The following is a 17,647-nucleotide window of genomic DNA, read 5'->3' on the forward strand; positions in this document are numbered from 1 at the left end:
AGTCCACGGCCTGTCCCAACGTGGGTACTACAGGCAATTTATTAATCAAAGAATGAAAATTTACATAAGCTTCTCTCATGCACGGATTACCCGAACAATGACCCTCCATGCGCTTTAAATAGAACTCATGGACCAATCGGGTGTCAAGCCACGGATCAAGTGTCGGTAATACCGAGGTGAGAGTGAACTGTCGGATCACTACATATCGTGACCGTCAGATTGTAAGTTACAAAATGTACAACGGTAAAGAAACACACTTTACCTAACTCTATACTAGACCAAGTTGAACTTAACTATATCCTATGTGTCGGAATATCCTAACATCCCCCCTTAAGAACAACTTGGGATAGGATTGAAGGATTTACAAATATGACACAATAGGAGAAGGAAGGAGGCACTAGAGCCTATCCCCCCTTAGTGACAACTTCCTGAACTCCAAGCATATATCGAAGTTTAGTGAACTTCGCCTCTGTGAGAGCCTTTGTGAAGATGTCTGCAACCTGATCATCTGTTGGACAATATTGCACTTCAAGAACATGGTCATGAATGAGCTTTCTGATGAAGTGCATGTGTAGTTCAATGTGTTTGCTGCGCTGATGCTGGACTGGATCTTTGCATAGCTGAATGGCACTTTGATTATCACACCAAAGTGTGGTTGGATGCTGCTGCTCAAAGCCAAACTCTGATAGGATCTGACGAAGCCACAAGGCTTCCTTACTAGCTTCCACGGCACCACGATACTCTGCTTCTGCTGACGAAAGAGAAATGGCAGCCTGTTTCTTACAAGCCCATGTAATAGGTCCTGAACCAAGAGTGAAGACATAACCGGCAGTAGACTTCCGATCATCAGGGTCACCAGCCCAATCAAAATCAGTGAAACCAACTAACAGAGGAGCTGCTTTGGCACTGTAATGAATCCCAAACTGTACTGTACCTCGAACATAACGAAGTATTCTTTTAGCTGCTTTCCAATGACTTTCACGGGGGTTTTGCATAAAACGAGCAACAAGGCCAACAACAAAGGAAAGATCAGGACGAGTATGGGTTAAATACAAGAGTTTTCCGACAAGTTGACGGTATAAGGTAGCATCAACTTCAGGAGAAGTACAAGAGACTGAAAGTTTGACTCCAGACTGAAAGGGAGAAGGGGCTGGCTTACAGTCTTCCATGTGAAAATGAAAGAATATCACAAGCATACTTGGACTGGGAAAGGAAAATACCCTCTTGGATTGCAAGACTTGAAGACCGAGAAAATAGTGTAAGTGTCCTAAGTCTGTCATTTCAAATTTCTTTTTAAGGCTGGACTTCACATGGTTTATAAGGTTGGGATCACTACCAGTAAGAATAAGATCATCAACATAAAGAACAAGGATGATAAGAGAGTTGCCCACTTTCTTGGTGTAGACAGTATTGTCAGAATGACACCTAGAAAAGCCAGATTCTAAAAGAAAGCTATCCATTTTGGCATACCAAGCCCGAGGAGCTTGCTTGAGGCCATAAAGGGATTTCTTAAGTCGACAAACAAGGCTGGAGTCTGTTTGTATGAAGCCAATGGGTTGTTCCATATAGATTTCTTCCTGCAAGTCCCCATGCAAGAAGGCAGATTTAACATCCATCTGATGGACTTCCCATTTTAAAGAGGCAGCAAGGGAAAGAACAAGGCGGATAGAGTTCATTTTGGCAACAAGGGAGAAGGTTTCAGTGTAGTCAATGCCTTCAACCTGTGAAAAGCCCTTAGCAACGAGACGAGCTTTATGTTTATCAACTTTCCCATCTGGTCCATACTTGGTTCTGTAAACCCATTTACATCTAACAAGTTTGCGTCCCTTTGGTAGAGGAACAAGATCCCATGTATCATTTGTCATCAATGAATGATATTCTTCATTCATAGCTGCTTCCCAATGTGGATGGCCTGAAGCTTCTGCAAAAGTGTCAGGATCATGATTTACTGGAGCTTGAGCCAGTAAAGAAGAGGCTCTTTCAAACTGAGAACGTGTACGTCGCTGATCTGTAGGATCACCGGCAAGATCACCTGCTGCATCCCGAGTAGCACGGACCCATCTTGGAAGTTGAGGATCCTGAGAAGGTGGGGGAGGATTATCATCCTCGCTTTCATCATCTGAAGAAGAAATGTTTTCAAAAGTAGAAGAGATAGGAAGAGGTGGCACATCCGCCGGACTAGGCTCGCAGGCCGATAACATTTTTGGACTTAAATGGAATAAGTCTATAACCTTTTACATCTTCAGAATATCCAACAAAAGTACATTTCTCACTCTTTGGTTCTAAAGCTTTATGCTTTTCATCTGGAATATGGGCCCATGCTTCACTTCCAAACACACGAAAGTGACTTACATCTGGTTTAATGGAACTCCAAGCTTCTTCTGGAGTGATATTCTCTAGAACCTTAGTAGGAGTGCGATTGATTATATAATTTGCACAATTAATTGCTTCGGCCCAAAAACTAAGACTGAGTCCTTTAGATTGCAGCATACAATTAGCCATTTCCTTTAAGGTGCGATTTTTCCTTTCAGCTACACCATTTTGTTGTGGAGTGTATGGAACAGTATGTTGCATTTGAATTCCATTTTCGGTGCAAAAGTTGATGAATGTGTTTTTAACATATTCTCCACCATTATCAGTTCTTAGCTTAAGAATTTGATGTCCAGATTGTTTTTCAACAAAGGCTTTGAAGGCCAAAAAAGTGTTAAATACTTCGCTCTTGAGTTTTAAGAAGTATACCCAAGTGCGTCTGGAGAAATCATCAATGAAAGTTAAGAAGTACTTGCAGCCAGAGAATGAAGCAACAGGAAGAGGACCACATAAATCACTGTGCACAAGCTGTAAAGGGGCTGAGGCGTGCCAAGAGGCACGTTTGTCAAAACTGTCCCGATGATGTTTTCCGAGTACACATCCGGAACAAACACCATCTCTGCAAGATACCATAGGAAGACCTGTCACCATATTTTCTTTACATAGATGCTGAAGGGAGCGATAGTTTAGGTGACCAAATCGCTCATGCCAAAGTTTGCTCACTTCATCATTATGAGCAACAAATACTGAGGGAAGATTTGATGACCCAAAGTTGTGAAACTTATACAACCTTTTGGAATCATCAGCAAGACCATAGCTAGAATCTGTTTAGGATCTTTTAGATCCTTGATTACAACATCATGAGGTGAAAATTCAACAATTTTACCTTCACCTGAATGAGTTATCTGATAGACAGATAGAAGGTTGCAGGATAAGGTTGGAACACATAATACATCATTAAACTGACCATTGTCTAGATGAACAGTTACAGTCCCTACAACATTAAGAGATCTATCATCACCAATATATATATTTTTGGTGTTACAATCATTTAAAGAAGAAAACATGGCTTGGTTTTTGGCCATGTGACAAGAGGCTCCAGAATCAATGAGCCACTCATGAGAATGAGAAGAAGAAGAAGATACATTTAATGCATAACCAGACTGAGATGATTGACAATGACATGCAGAAAGTGCCATTCCGGAAGTTGAAGTTGAAGTAGGCTCCACATGGATGTTATGTTTCTTCATTGCGGCTTCCAAGGCTTCCATCTTCTTAAAGCATTTAGATTCTAAGTGGCCATCTCGATTACAAAAGTTACAATGTCTATCAGTCTTCTTCCATTTGTTTTTATTGGTCTTATCATTTTGTTGAAATGATCTTTCATTTTGAGGCTGAGATGGTTTAGGACCATTCTTTTGAGGATATGAATTCTTAGGATTCTTTGAATTTGGTTGCTGCTGGGCGGCTAACGCTTTCGTGGAAGAGTTTCCAAGATTAAGAAGACCAAGTTGTAAGAGTTTTTCTTGTTCTCTTATTAAGGAATCACAAAAGGAGTCAAAGGAAGGGGCCTTGTAGTCTTGTCCTTGACAAATGAAAGCTTCCCTTGTAGAATGGAAAGTGGAAACAAATACAGAGTAGGCTGGTCCCAACTTAGTAAGGATGGAATAAATAAGGTTACCATCTTCTTTCTTAACTTTAACACCTTCCAAGAGATATCTAAGGGTCTTAAATTTGGACAAGAAATCTTCAATGCAAGAAAAATTATTAGGATCCAAAGTAAGCAGCTCATTTTCAAGTTGATGGGCTCTAATTTCATTTTTAATCCCAAAAACTTTAGCAAGTTTTTCTAATGCTTCATGAGGAGTCTCAAGTGCTGCAATGTGGAATCTAAGATCAGGAGAAATAGACATCCCTATCAAACCACGTGCTTGATTTTGTTTATTTTCCCATTTTGCCGCCTTGTCTTCATCTTTTGGTTTCTTCTCTTGGTCTGTGGTTATTCTGAAGAGACCTTTACTTCTAAGTAAATCTTCCATGTAGGCTACCCATTGGAAGTAGTTAGTGCTGTCAAGAATGACCTGGCATGGACTTTCCATTAAAAAAAAAAAACTGAAGCTGAAGATGCTGAAAGTAAGTGTTCCAATGGATAGATCTCGAAAAAATAAGTGGTTTAAAAAAAAACGGCTCTGAAAAAGGCTTCCGGATGAAGAAGTTATGGCTTTTTGAAAAAAAAAAAAATTGTTGACGTTGCCGGCAAAGTGCGCGAATGTGCGGGAATGAAAAAAATCTGCCCCCACAAAATGGAGACTTGAACCCAAGACCTCTACTCTCTTAAAATAGCTTTGAACCAATTGATCTATACAAAAAATTTGAGAGAGAGAGAGAGAGAGAGAGGGGGGGGGGGGGGGGCCTCGGTTTGCGTGCTTGCCTTGAGAAAGCTATTTTTCCCTACAAAACACAAAACCCAACACGAATATGCAAAGAAAAACGAACCTTGTGGCTCGAAGTTAGCTTTAGCCAAAAAACTAGAAATTTAAAAAAAATCTCAAAGTTAGCTTTAGCCGAAAAACTAAATATTTTTCTCAATGTTTCTGATTTTCCGAGATCACACTAAGGTGCAGGGAAAAGAGCATACGCATGAGAAAAATCCTTCCTTTCTGTTTCTGATTTGCCCAGATCGCGCAGAGTCGCAGGGCAAAGAGCATACGCAGAAATGAAAGGTATAGATCCGGTTAAAAAAAAGGCTAAATAAACTGAGACCGAAATAAGCAGAGAGAAAATAACAGTGAACTGCAAAAAACACTGTATACCTCCCGATCTGAAAAATGACGCAGCTAGGGCTACCGGAAACCTTTTCGCGTGAAACGAAAGGGGTTCCTCACTGGAACAGATGCTCCGAACGCAACAGAGCAGTCCTCTCGGCCCGACAGCAGTCAGAAACAACAGATCTAGGAAACGACAGCCGCATGCAGTTCTACCGGCTTCAGATTTGGATCACCAACAGACGCGGCCCTCAAATAGCTTTGATACCATGTAGGAATTTACAGGGTAAGTTCCTCAGAAAGAATACCAAAAGGACACCGCTCACAACCAGATCTCAAATCAATACACCAGTATTTTTGACGTGGTTAAAACCCTCAAAGTGCAAGGAGGGAAACAGTCCACGGCCTGTCCCAACGTGGGTACTACAGGGAATTTATTAATCAAAGAATGAAAATTTACATAAGCTTCTCTCATGCACGGATTACCCGAACAATGACCCTCCATGCGCTTTAAATAGAACTCATGGACCAATCGGGTGTCAAGCCACGGATCAAGTGTCGGTAATACCGAGGTGAGAGTGAACCGTCGAATCACTACATATCGTGACCGTCGGATTATAAGTTACAAAATGTACAACGGTAAAGAAACACACTTTACCTAACTCTAACCTAACTCTATACTAGACCAAGTTGAACTTAACTATATCCTATGTGTCGGAATATCCTAACACCCCCCCCCCCGACAAAAAAAAAACTTGCGCATCAAAGGAGAAAGGATAAAAGAAATGCTTACCTACTAAGGAAAGCAAGTCTAGGCCATCTCGTGGCCATGTTCAACCCTGTATTTGAAGGACGATGATAGAAATGGTATTCTTTGGAGTTCTTGTACTCAACCATTCCCCAGAGACCCTGCTCCAGTCTTAATCTTGCTTTTGATAGAGAATCCATGACCTGATTCCTCTCCTTGTTCTTTTCGTGTCTAATATTTGAGAATGCTTCTCACATCTCTCTCCCTTTACCTTAATCCAAGCCTAAGAGAAATGAGATGTATCATTTACAACCTTAATGCTTGGAACAAAATTTTGTATGCTTCAACGGGATTCTTATGTAACATGTGGAGAAGGTAGCATAATTCATGTTATGATGAGATCTACGTAATAGGGATAATGCTCTAAATCCACTATGTCATGCATTTTTTGCATGGTTTGAGAGATACATTGAACAATCAATGCCCTCACTAAGCATAACATACTTGGTGGTCTTGAGGAGTAATATACTTTTGCTTTGTGTTTGTATTGAACTTAAGAATTATAGATGTCTTATCCTACACAATAAAAAATAGATGGAATCATATAGATTTGCATGTCCCTAGAGAACGTAAAGCAAGAAGACTCTCTTCATGGCTCTCATAGTGCTTTGATAGAATTACCATCCTTCATTAAAGGCCTCAAGGTCTATGACAATTTGTTCTTTCTAATGAAATTTACAACAATCATGATTGTTATGGATTAACATGATTATGATATGCTTGAGATATTAAATTAAGATGAAGTGCTCAATTATCATATCGATACACAAAACAAATCCTCTTTGATATGGGTGTCCCAAAAAATGTTTGATGATAACTTTGTTTTTAAGTCTTAATTTCCATTTTGAATACTTTGAAATTCCTTTGAAAAAATCGAATATGGCTTAGTAATAATTTTTATTTTGTTCCTTAATTTTTAATAATGTAAAAAATTGAAAAATTAATATTTTTATTTAATTAATTAATTTATTTTGAAATATGTATTTTATTTACTCTTATTAATTGAAAAACAAATAATTGTACAACTTTTCCCATAGACCCGAAAACAAGTACAACCTTTTTCTAGAGCATATAGAAGAGGATACTTGCACACCATCAACTCTGCCTTATAATTTGTGCCACTACCGAAACCTATGGAGATATGAAAGGAATGTGAGTCTGCCAAGAACAATAACACATTATTTTGCTCTTGTGCAACTCCATAAAAATAGCTCCATGGCACTGAAGTATTAAGCTATTCCTTAATGATGTTGGTAGCGACTTCATATTTGGATTGAGGGAAATGGCTTAAAATAGCCAACCCTTCCCCAACCACCTAGATAGGAGATGAGAGTTGGTCCCTGAAGATTGCCCAGTTCCTAGTGATCCAGATGCCCCAAATAAGAATTATGGGGAGAGCTCTAATCAATCGAGTGCTTTGATCAACTTTCCAAGCCCTCCATGCCTCCTGTATAGTTTCCCCATCCGAAAGCTAGACTTGCCCAGATGCTTGTTGAACAAGTTTCCAAATGCCTCAAGAAAAAGGGCAATCGATGAATAGATGCTTTGAGGATTCCCCATTTTGCTTGCACAATGTGCACTAGCCCGATCCTATCATATACATGTGTTGCATCAATTCCCAAGTTGGAGCTTTGCTATTCAAAACACACCACATGAACAATTTAGCTATTGGAGGACACTTAACTTCCCACAACGACTTCCACCACCCAATTTCCTCCCTGTGCCCTTGCTCTGAAAGGAGTAAAATGTAACTAGATTTGGGAGCGTACACCCCATTCTGGGTTGCTACCCACACCAATTCTCCCTCTGTTTCTGTAATTCTGATCTCCAATTGAGTTCATATGTTAGGTGCATTTTATTTTATTATCCTTGTTGATATGATAATTGGCATGATGTTTTATATCCATATTTAATGTGTTTAGATCCCTTAGTCGCCATAATGTCATTTCCTTTGTTATTTTTTCCTATACTCTTTGTTTTACAAAAAACAAAAACAATTAGTCATGGGATATGGGTGTAAATGTAACGAAATTACAAATTTATTAGGAAGATTCACCACGAATGTGTGTTTCAATGACAACTTTAAAGAGAAAGCAATAAAGATCCACCAAATCCAAGGAAATCAGGTCACATCTCTTTTTTCATATTTGTATGGTATTCTCTATCTCTAAAAGCATATAACATATTGACAAATCTAATATGGTTATAACATTGCTATCTGATATTTTCTTATTATTTGAAAATATTTGTTGGTCTCTCAACCACTTAGTATGTAGTTCATGGCATCCACATTATGACAATATATGTTTAGACAAAAAAACACATAATCGATACTTAATGTAAATATATCAACAATCCACTTATCTTGTGTAGGTTTGGTCAAGCTTGTATTAAACATAATGCATAGTTTTCTTTGTTTCACACAAAACTATGTTAATGAATTTGTTTACGATAAAAACATTACTAAGATCAATGATAAATTGTATGTTCTTGATTAAGTTGTATATGAATTCACACAAAATGGACCTTGTCAATATCAAAAAACCCAAAATTGGGATTACAACAATAAGAATTATGATATTATATTCATTCAATTTTCTACATCATCAATTCCTTACTATGTTCATTCTCCTTTCCCCAATTTTATGCATCTTTATCTATCACACTCTTTCATTTCTTCTTCTTTCTAAAAACAATGAAATTAGTGTGATGATACTTTTTGTGTCAAATATTTGAGAATGCTTCTCACATCTCTCTCCCTTTGCCTTAATGCAAGCCTAAGAGCAATGAGATGTATACTTTACAACTTTAATGCTTGGAGCAACACTTTGTATGCTTCAATGGGATTCTTATGTAACATGTGTAGAAGGTAACATACTTCATGTTATGATGAGATCCGTGCAATAGGGATAATGCTCTAAATCCAGTATGTCATGCATTTTTTGCATGGCTTGAGAGATACATAGAACAATCAATGTCCTCACTAAGCATAACATACTTGGTGGTCTTGAGGAGTAATATCCTTTTGCTTTGTGTTTGTATTAACCTTAAGATTTATAGATGTCTTAGCCTACATAGTAAGAAATAAATGGAATCATATAGATTTGCATGCCCCTAGAACATGTAAAGCAAGAAGACTCCCTTCATGGCCCTCATAGTGCCTTGATAGAATTACCATCCTTCATTCAAGGCCTCAAGGTCTATGACAATTTATTCTTTCTAATGAAATTTACAACAAGCATGATTATGATTGTTATGATTTAACATGATTATGATATGATTAAGATATTAATTTAAGATAAAGTGCTCAATTGTCATATCGATACACAAAACAAATCCTCTTTGATATGTGTCTTAAAAAATGTTTGATGATAACTTCTTTTTAAGTATTAATTTCCATTTTGAATACTCTGAAATTCCTTTGAAAATATTTAATATGGCTTAATAATAATTTTTATTTTTGTCACTTAATTTTTAATAATGTAACAAGGTTGAAAAATTAATATTTTTATTTAATTAATTAATTTATTTTGAAATATGTATTTTATTTACTCTTATTAATTGGAAAACAAATATTTTTACAACTTTTCCTATAGACCTGAAAACAAGTACAACCTTTTTCTAGAGCATATAGAAGAGGATACTTGCACACCATCAACTCTGCCTTATAATTTGTGCCACTACCGAATCCTATGGAGATATGGAAGGAATGTGAGTTTGCCAGGAATGATAACACATTATTTTGCTCTTGCGCAACTCCATAAATATAGCTCCATGGCACTGAAGTATTAAGCTATTCCTGAATGATAATGGGAGCAACTTCATATTTAGATTGAGGTAAATGGCTTAAAATAGGCAACCCTTCCCCAACCACCTAGATAGGAGATGAGTGTTGGTCCATGAATACTGCCCAGTTCATAGTGATCCAAATGCCCCAAATAAGAATTAAGGGGAGAGCTCTAATCAACCTAGTGCTTAGATCTACTTTCCAAGCCCTCCATGCCTCTTGTATAGTCTCCCCATTCGAAAGCCAAACTTGCCCAAATGCTTGTTGAACAAGTTGCCAAATGCCTCAAGAAAAAGGGCAATTGATGAATAGATGCTTTGAGGATTCCCCAGTTTGCTTGCACAGTGCACACTAGCTCGGTCCTATCATATACATGCATTGCATCACTTCCCAAGTTGGAGCTTTGTTATTCAAAACGCACCACATGAACAATTTAGCTTTTGGAGGACACTTAACTTTCCACAATGACTTCCACCACCCAATTTCCTCCTTGTGCACTTGCTCTGAAATGAGTAAAATGTCACAAGCTTTGGGGGCGTACACCCCATTTCTGAACTGCTACCCACACCAATTCTCCTTCTGTTTCTGTAATTTTGATCTCCAATTAAGTTCATATGTTAGGTACTTTTTTTTTAATCCTTGTTGATATGATAATTGACACGATGCTTTATATCCATATTTAATGTGTTTAGATCCCTTAGTTGCCATAATGTCATTTCCTTCATTATTTTTTTCCGATACTCTTCGTTTTACAAAAAAACAAAAACAATTAGTCATCGGATATGGGTGTAAATTGTAACGACATTACAAATTTATTACCAAGATTCACCACCAACGTGTTTCAATGAAAATTTTAAAGAGAAAGCAATAAAGATCCACCAAATCTAAGGAAAGCAAGTCACATCTCCTTTTTCATATTTGTAAAGTGTTCTCTATCTCCAAAAGCATCTAACATATTGACAAATCTAATATGGTTATAACATTGCTATCTAATATTTTCTTATTATTTGAAAATATTTGATTAAGTTGTATATGAATTCACACAAAATGGACCTTGTCATTATCAAAAAAACCCAAAATTGGGTTTACAACAATAAGAATTAGGATCTCATATTCATTCAATTTTCTACATCATCAATTCCTTACTATGTTCATTCTCCTTTCCCCAATTTTAAGCATCATTATCTATCACACCCTTTCATTTCTTCTTCTTCTTTCGAAAAACATTGACATTAGTGTGTTGATACTTTCTGTGTCAAATATTTCAGAATGCTTCTCACATCTCTCTCCCTTTGCCTTAATGCAAGCCTAAGAGCAATGTGATGTATCATTTACAACCTTAATGATTGGAGCAACATTTTTTATGCTTTAGTGGGATTCTTATGTAAGATATGGAGAAGGTAACATAATTCATGTTATCATGAGATCTATGCAATATGGATTATGCTCTAAATCCACTATGTCATGCATTTTTTGCATGGTTTGAGAGATACATTGAACAATCAATGTCCTCACTAAGAATAACATACTTGGTGGTCTTGAGTAGTAATATCCTTTTGCTTTGTGTTTGTATTGACCTTAAGAACTATAGATGTCTTAGGCTACGTAATAAGAAATAGATGGAATCATATAGATTTGCATGTCCCTAGAACATGTAAAGAAAGAAGACTCTCTTCATGGCCCTCGTAGTGCTTTGATAGAATTACCATCCTTCATTAAAGGCCTCAAGGTCTATGACAATTTATTCTTTCTAGTGAAATTTGCAACAAGCATGATTGTTATGGTTTAACATGATTATGATATGCTTGAGATATTAATTTAAGATGAAGTGCTCAATTATCACATCTATACACAAAACAAATCCTCTTTGATACGGGTTGCACAAAAAATGCTTTATGACAACTTTGTTTTTAAGTTTTAATTTCCATTTTGAATACTCTGAAATTCCTTTGAAAAAATTGGACATGGCTTAGTAATAATTTTTATTTTTGTTCCTTACTTTTTAATAATGTAAAAAATTAAAAATAAATATTTTTATTCAATTTATTTTGAAATGCGTGTTTTATTTACTCTTATTAATTGATAAACAAATATTTTTATAACTTTTCCCATAGAGTAGTACAACCTTTTTCTAGAGCATATAGAAGAGGATAATTGCACACCATCAACTCTGCCTTATAATTTGTGCCATTACCGAAACCCATGGAGATATGGAAGGAATGTGAGTCTGCTAGGAACAACCACGCATTATTTTTCTCTTGTGCAACTCCATCAAAATAGCCCCATGGCACTAAAGTATTAAGCTATTCCTAAATGATAATGGGAGTGAATTCATATTTGGATTGAGGGAAATGGCTTAAGATAGCCAGCCTTTCCCCAACCACCTAGATAGGAGATGAGAGTTGGTCCCTGAAGATTGCCCAGTTCCTAGTGATCTAGATGGCCAAAATAAGAACTAAGGGAAGAGCTCTAATCAATCAAGTGCTTTGATTAACTTTCCAAGCCCTCCATGCCTCTTCTACAGTCTCCCCATCCGAAAGCCAGACTTGCTTAGATGCTTGTTGAACAAGTTGCAAAATGCCTCAAGAAAAAGGCCAATCGACGAATAGATGCTTTAGGGATTCCCCATTTTGCTTGCACAATGTGCACTAGCCCGGTCCTATCATATACATGTGTTGCATTACTTCCCAAGTTGGAGCTTTGTTATTCAAAACACACTACATGAACAATTTAGCTTTTAGAGGACACTTAACTTTCCACAACGACTTCCATCACCCAATTTCCTCCTTGTGCCCTTGCTCCGAAAGGATTAAAATGTAACCAGCTTTGGGGGCGTACACCCAATTCTGGCCTGCTAACCACACCAATTATCCCTCCGTTTCTGTAATTCTGATCTCCAATTGAGTTCATATGTTAGGTGCATTTTTTATTATTATACTTGTTGATATGATAATTGGCATGATGTTTTATATCCATATTTAATGTGATTAGATCCCTTAGTCGCCATAATCTCATTTCCTTTGTTATTTTTTCCTATACTCTTCGTTTTACAAAAAAACAAAAACAATTAGCTATGGGATACAGGTGTAAATTGTAACGACATTACAAATTTATTAGTAAGATTCACCACAAATGTGTGTTTCAATGACAACTTTAAAGAGAAAGCAATAAAGATCCACCTCCAAGGAAATCATATCACATTTATTTTTTCATATTTGTATTGTATCCTCTACCTCTAAAATCATCTAACATTTTGACAAATCTAATATGGTTATAACATTGCTATCTAATATTTTCTTATTATTTGAAACTATTTGTTGGTCTCTCAACCACTTAGTATGTAGTTCATGGCATCCACATTATGACGATATATATTTAGACAAAAAAACGCATAATCAATACTTGAAAGTAAATTTTTCAACAATTCACTAATCTTGTGTAGGTTTGGTCAAGGTCGTAGTAAACATACTGGATAGTTTTTCTTTGTTTCACACAAAATTATGCTAATGAATTTGTTTACGATAATCTTTTTTATTAAGATCAATGATAACTTGTATGTTCTTAATTAAGTTGTATATGAATTCACACAAAATGGACCTTGTCAATATCAGAAAACCTAAAATTGGGATTACAACAATAAGAACTAGGATATTATATTCATTCAATTTTCTACATCATCAATTCCTTATTATGTTCAGTCTCCTTTCCCCAATTTTAAGCATCTTTATCTATCACGCCCTTTCATTTCTTCTTCTTCTTTCTAAAAACATTGACATTAGTGTGATGATACTTTCTGTGTCAAATATTTGAAAATGCTTCTCACATCTCTCTCCCTTTGCCTTAATGCAAGCCTAAGAGCAATGAGATGTATCATTTACAACCTTAATGGTTGGCGCAACATTTTGTATGCTTCAGTGGGATTCTTATGTAAAATGTGGAGAAGGTAACATAATTCATGTTATGATGAGATCTATGCAATAGGAATAATGATCTAAATCCACTATGTCATGCATTTTGTTCATGGTTTGAGAGATACATTGAACAATTAATGTCCTCACTAAGCATAACATACTTGGCGATCTTGAGGAGTAATATCCTTTTGCTTTGTGTTTGTATTGACCTTAAGAATTATAGATCTCTTAGCCTACATAATAAGAAATAGATGGAATCATATAGATTTGCATGTCCCTAGAACATGTAAAGCAAGAGACTCTCTTCATGGCCCTCATAGTGCTTTGATATAATTACCATCCTTCATTAAAGACCTCAAGGTCTATGACAATTTATTCTTTCTAATGAAATTTACAACACTGGTCCTGATGATGAACCACACTGGTTGGTTCGAAACGCGTCGACACAAGATTGATTATGTGATTTTGCCGAAGATTTTCTAAGCAATGCTATGGATCACAAAAGTCTGAATTCCTTAAACAAGCATGATTGTTATGGTTTAACAATGATTATAATATGCTTGACATATTAATTTAAGATGAAGTGGTCAATTATCATATTGATAGACAAAACAAATCCTCTTTGATATGGGTGTCCCAAAAAATGTTTGATGACAACTTTGTTTTTAAGTCTTAATTTCCATTTTGAATACTTTGAAATTCCTTTGAAAAAATTGAATATGGCTTTGTAATAATTTTTATTTTTGTTCCTTAATTTTTAATAATGTAAAAAATTGAAAAATTAATATTTTTATTTAATTAATTAATTTATTTTGAAATATGTATTTTATTTACTCTTATTAATTGAAAAACAAATATTTTTACAGCTTTTCCCATAGACTTGAAAACAACTACAACCTTTTTCTAGAGCATATAGAAGATGATACTTGCACACTATCAACTCTACCTTATAATTTGTGCCACTACCGAAACCCATGGAGATATGTAAGGAATGTGAGTTTGCCAAGAACAACAACACATTATTTTGCTCTTGTGCAACTCCATCAAAATAGCCCCATGATTGTTATGGTTTAACATGATTATGATATGCTTGAGATATTAATTTAAGATGAAATGCTCAATTATCATATGGATACACAAAACAACTACTCTTTGATATGGGTGTCCAAAAAAATGTTTGATGACAACTTTGTTTTTAAGTTTTAATTTCCATTTTGAATACTTTGAAAATTTTGAATGTCTTATTAATAATTTTTATTTTTGTTCCTTAATTTTTAATAATGTAAGAAATTGAAAAATTAATATTTTTATTTATTTAATTTATTTATTTTGAAATATGTATTTGATTTACTCTTATTAATTGAAAACAAATATTTTTACAACTTTTCCTATAGACCTGAAAACAAGTACAACCTTTTTCTAGAGCATATAAACGAGGATACTTACACACCATCAACTCTGAATTATAATTTGTGCCACTATCGAAACCCATGGAGATATGGAAGGAATGTGAGAGTGCCAAGAACAACAACACATTATTTTGTTCTTGTGCAACTCCATCAAAATAGCCCCATGGCACTTAAGTATTAAACTATTCCTGAATGATAATGGGAGCAAATTCATATTTGGATTGAGGGAAATGGCTTAAGATAGCCATCACTTTCCAACCACCTAAATAGGAGATGAGAGTTGGTCCTTGAAGATTGCCCTAAATAAGAATTAAGGGGAGAGCTCTAATCAATTGAGTGCTGTAATCTCCTCTATTGTGTTCAGTTGTTGTAAATTTCATTAGAAAGAACAAATTGCCATATAGATTGAGGTCTTTAATAAAGGATGGTAATTCTATCAAAGCACTATGGGAGCCATGAAGAAGGTCTTCTTGCTTTACATGTTCTAGGGACATGCAAATCTATATGATTCCATCTATTTCTTATTATGTATGCTAAGACATCTATAATTCTTAATGTCAATACAAGCACAAAGCAAAAGGATATTACTCCTCAAGACCACCAAGTATGTTATGCTTAGTGAAGACATTGATTGTTCAATATATCTCTCAAACTATGCAAAAAATGCATGACATAGTGGTTTTAGAGCATTATCCCTATTGCATAGATCTCATTATAGCATGAATTATGTTACCTTCTCCACATGTTACATAAGAATCCCATTGAAGCATACAAAATGTTTCTCCACGCATTAAGGTTGTAAATGATACATCTCATTGCTCTTAAGCTTGCATTAAGGCAAAGGGAGAGAGATGTGAGAAGCATTCTCAAATATTTGACACATAAAGTATCATAACACTAATGTCAATGTTTTTAGAAAGAATAAGAAAAAATGAAAGGGTGTGATAGGTAAAGATGCTTAAAATTGGGGAAAGGAGAATGAACATAGTAAGGAATTGATGATGCAGAAAATTGAATGAATATAAGATCCTAATTCTTATTGTTGTAATCCCAATTTTGGGTTTTTTTATATTGACAAGGTCCATTTTGTGTGAATTCATATACAACTTAATCAAGAACATACAAGTAATCATTGATCTTAATATTGTTTTGTGTGAAACAAAGAAAAACTATGCATTATGTTTACTACGAGCTTAACCAAACCTACATAAGATTAGTGGATTGTTGAAAGATTTACATTAAAATATTGATTGTGTTTTTTTGTCTAAATATATGTTGTCATAATGTGGATGCTATGAACTACATACTAAGTGGTTGAGAGACCAACAAATATTTTGAAATAATAAGAAAATATTAGATAGCAATGCTATAACCATATTAGATTTGTCAATATGTTAGATGCTTTTAGAGATAGAGAATACTATACAAATATGAAAAAAAAGATGTGACATGATTTCCTTGGATTTGGTGGATCTTTATTTCTTTCTCTTTAAAATTGGCATTGAAACACACATTGGTGGTGAATCTTGCTAATAAATTTGTAATGTCGTTACAATTTACACCCATATCCCATGACTAATTGTTTGTTTCTTTGTAAATCGAAGAGTATAGGAAAAAATAACAAAAGAATATGGCGACTAAGGGATCTAAACACATTAAATATGGATATAAAGCACCATGCCAATTATCATATCAACAAGGATAAAAAAAAATGCACCTAACATATGAACTACAAAATTACAGAAACGGAGGGAGAATTGGTGTGGGTAGCAGCGCATAATGGGGTGTATGGCCCCAAAGCTGGTTATATTTTACTGCTTCCAGAGCAAGGGCACATGGAGGAATTGAATGGTGGAAGTCATTGTGGAAAGTTAAGTGTCCACCAAAAGCTAAATTGTTCATGTGCTGTGTTTTGAATAACAAAGCTCCAATCAATCGAGTGCATTAATCTCCTCTATTGTGTTCAGTTTTTGTAAATTTCATTAGAAAGAATAAATTGCCATATAGCTTGAGGTCTTTAATGAAGGATGGTAATTCTATCAAAGCACTATGAGGGCCATGAAGAAGGTCTTCTTGCTTTACATGTTCTAGGGACATGCAAATCTATATGAATCCATCTATTTCTTATTATGTAGGCTAAGACATCTAATCTATATGAATCCATCTATTTCTTATTATGTAGGCTAAGACATCTATAATTCTTAAGGTCAATACAAACACAAAGCAAAAAGATATTACTCCTCAAGACGACCAAGTATGTTATGCTTAGTGAAGACATTGATTATTCAATGTATCTCTCAAACTATGCAAAAAATGCATGACATAGTGGATTTAGAGCATTATCCTTATTGCATAGATCTCATTATAGCATGATTTATGTTACCTTCTCCACATGTTACATAAGAATCCCATTGAAGCATACAAAATGTTGCTCCACGCATTAAGGTTGTAAATGATACATCTCATTGCTCTTAAGCTTGCATTAAGGCAAAGGGAGAGAGATGTGAGAAGCATTCTCAAATATTTGACACAAAAAATATCATAACACTAATATCAATGTTTTTAGAAAGAATAAGAAAAAATGAAAGGGTGTGATAGATAAAGATGCTTAAAATCGGGGAAAGGAAAATGAACATAGTAAGGAATTGATGATGATG

The 17,647-nt window shown here is 35.4% G+C and overlaps 1 protein-coding gene across 1 annotated transcript in view; it reads right to left on the minus strand.

Moving 5' to 3' along the window:
* The window catches only part of LOC149190056 (1-Cys peroxiredoxin-like), a 28,080-nt gene extending 10,649 nt beyond the window's left edge, over positions 1-17,431 (minus strand). Inside the window, exon 1 of the mRNA XM_089410423.1 lies at positions 17,374-17,431. Within this exon, the coding sequence (XP_089266549.1) occupies positions 17,374-17,431 (58 nt within the window). The remainder of the gene's footprint in view (positions 1-17,373) is intronic.
* Positions 17,432-17,647: the final 216 nt, after the last annotated feature.

Source organism: Pinus tabuliformis, chromosome 3_1, assembly GCF_031772625.1.
Source record: "Pinus tabuliformis cultivar Carrire ecotype Pingquan chromosome 3_1, CPIR1, whole genome shotgun sequence".
NCBI lineage: Eukaryota > Viridiplantae > Streptophyta > Pinopsida > Pinales > Pinaceae > Pinus > Pinus tabuliformis.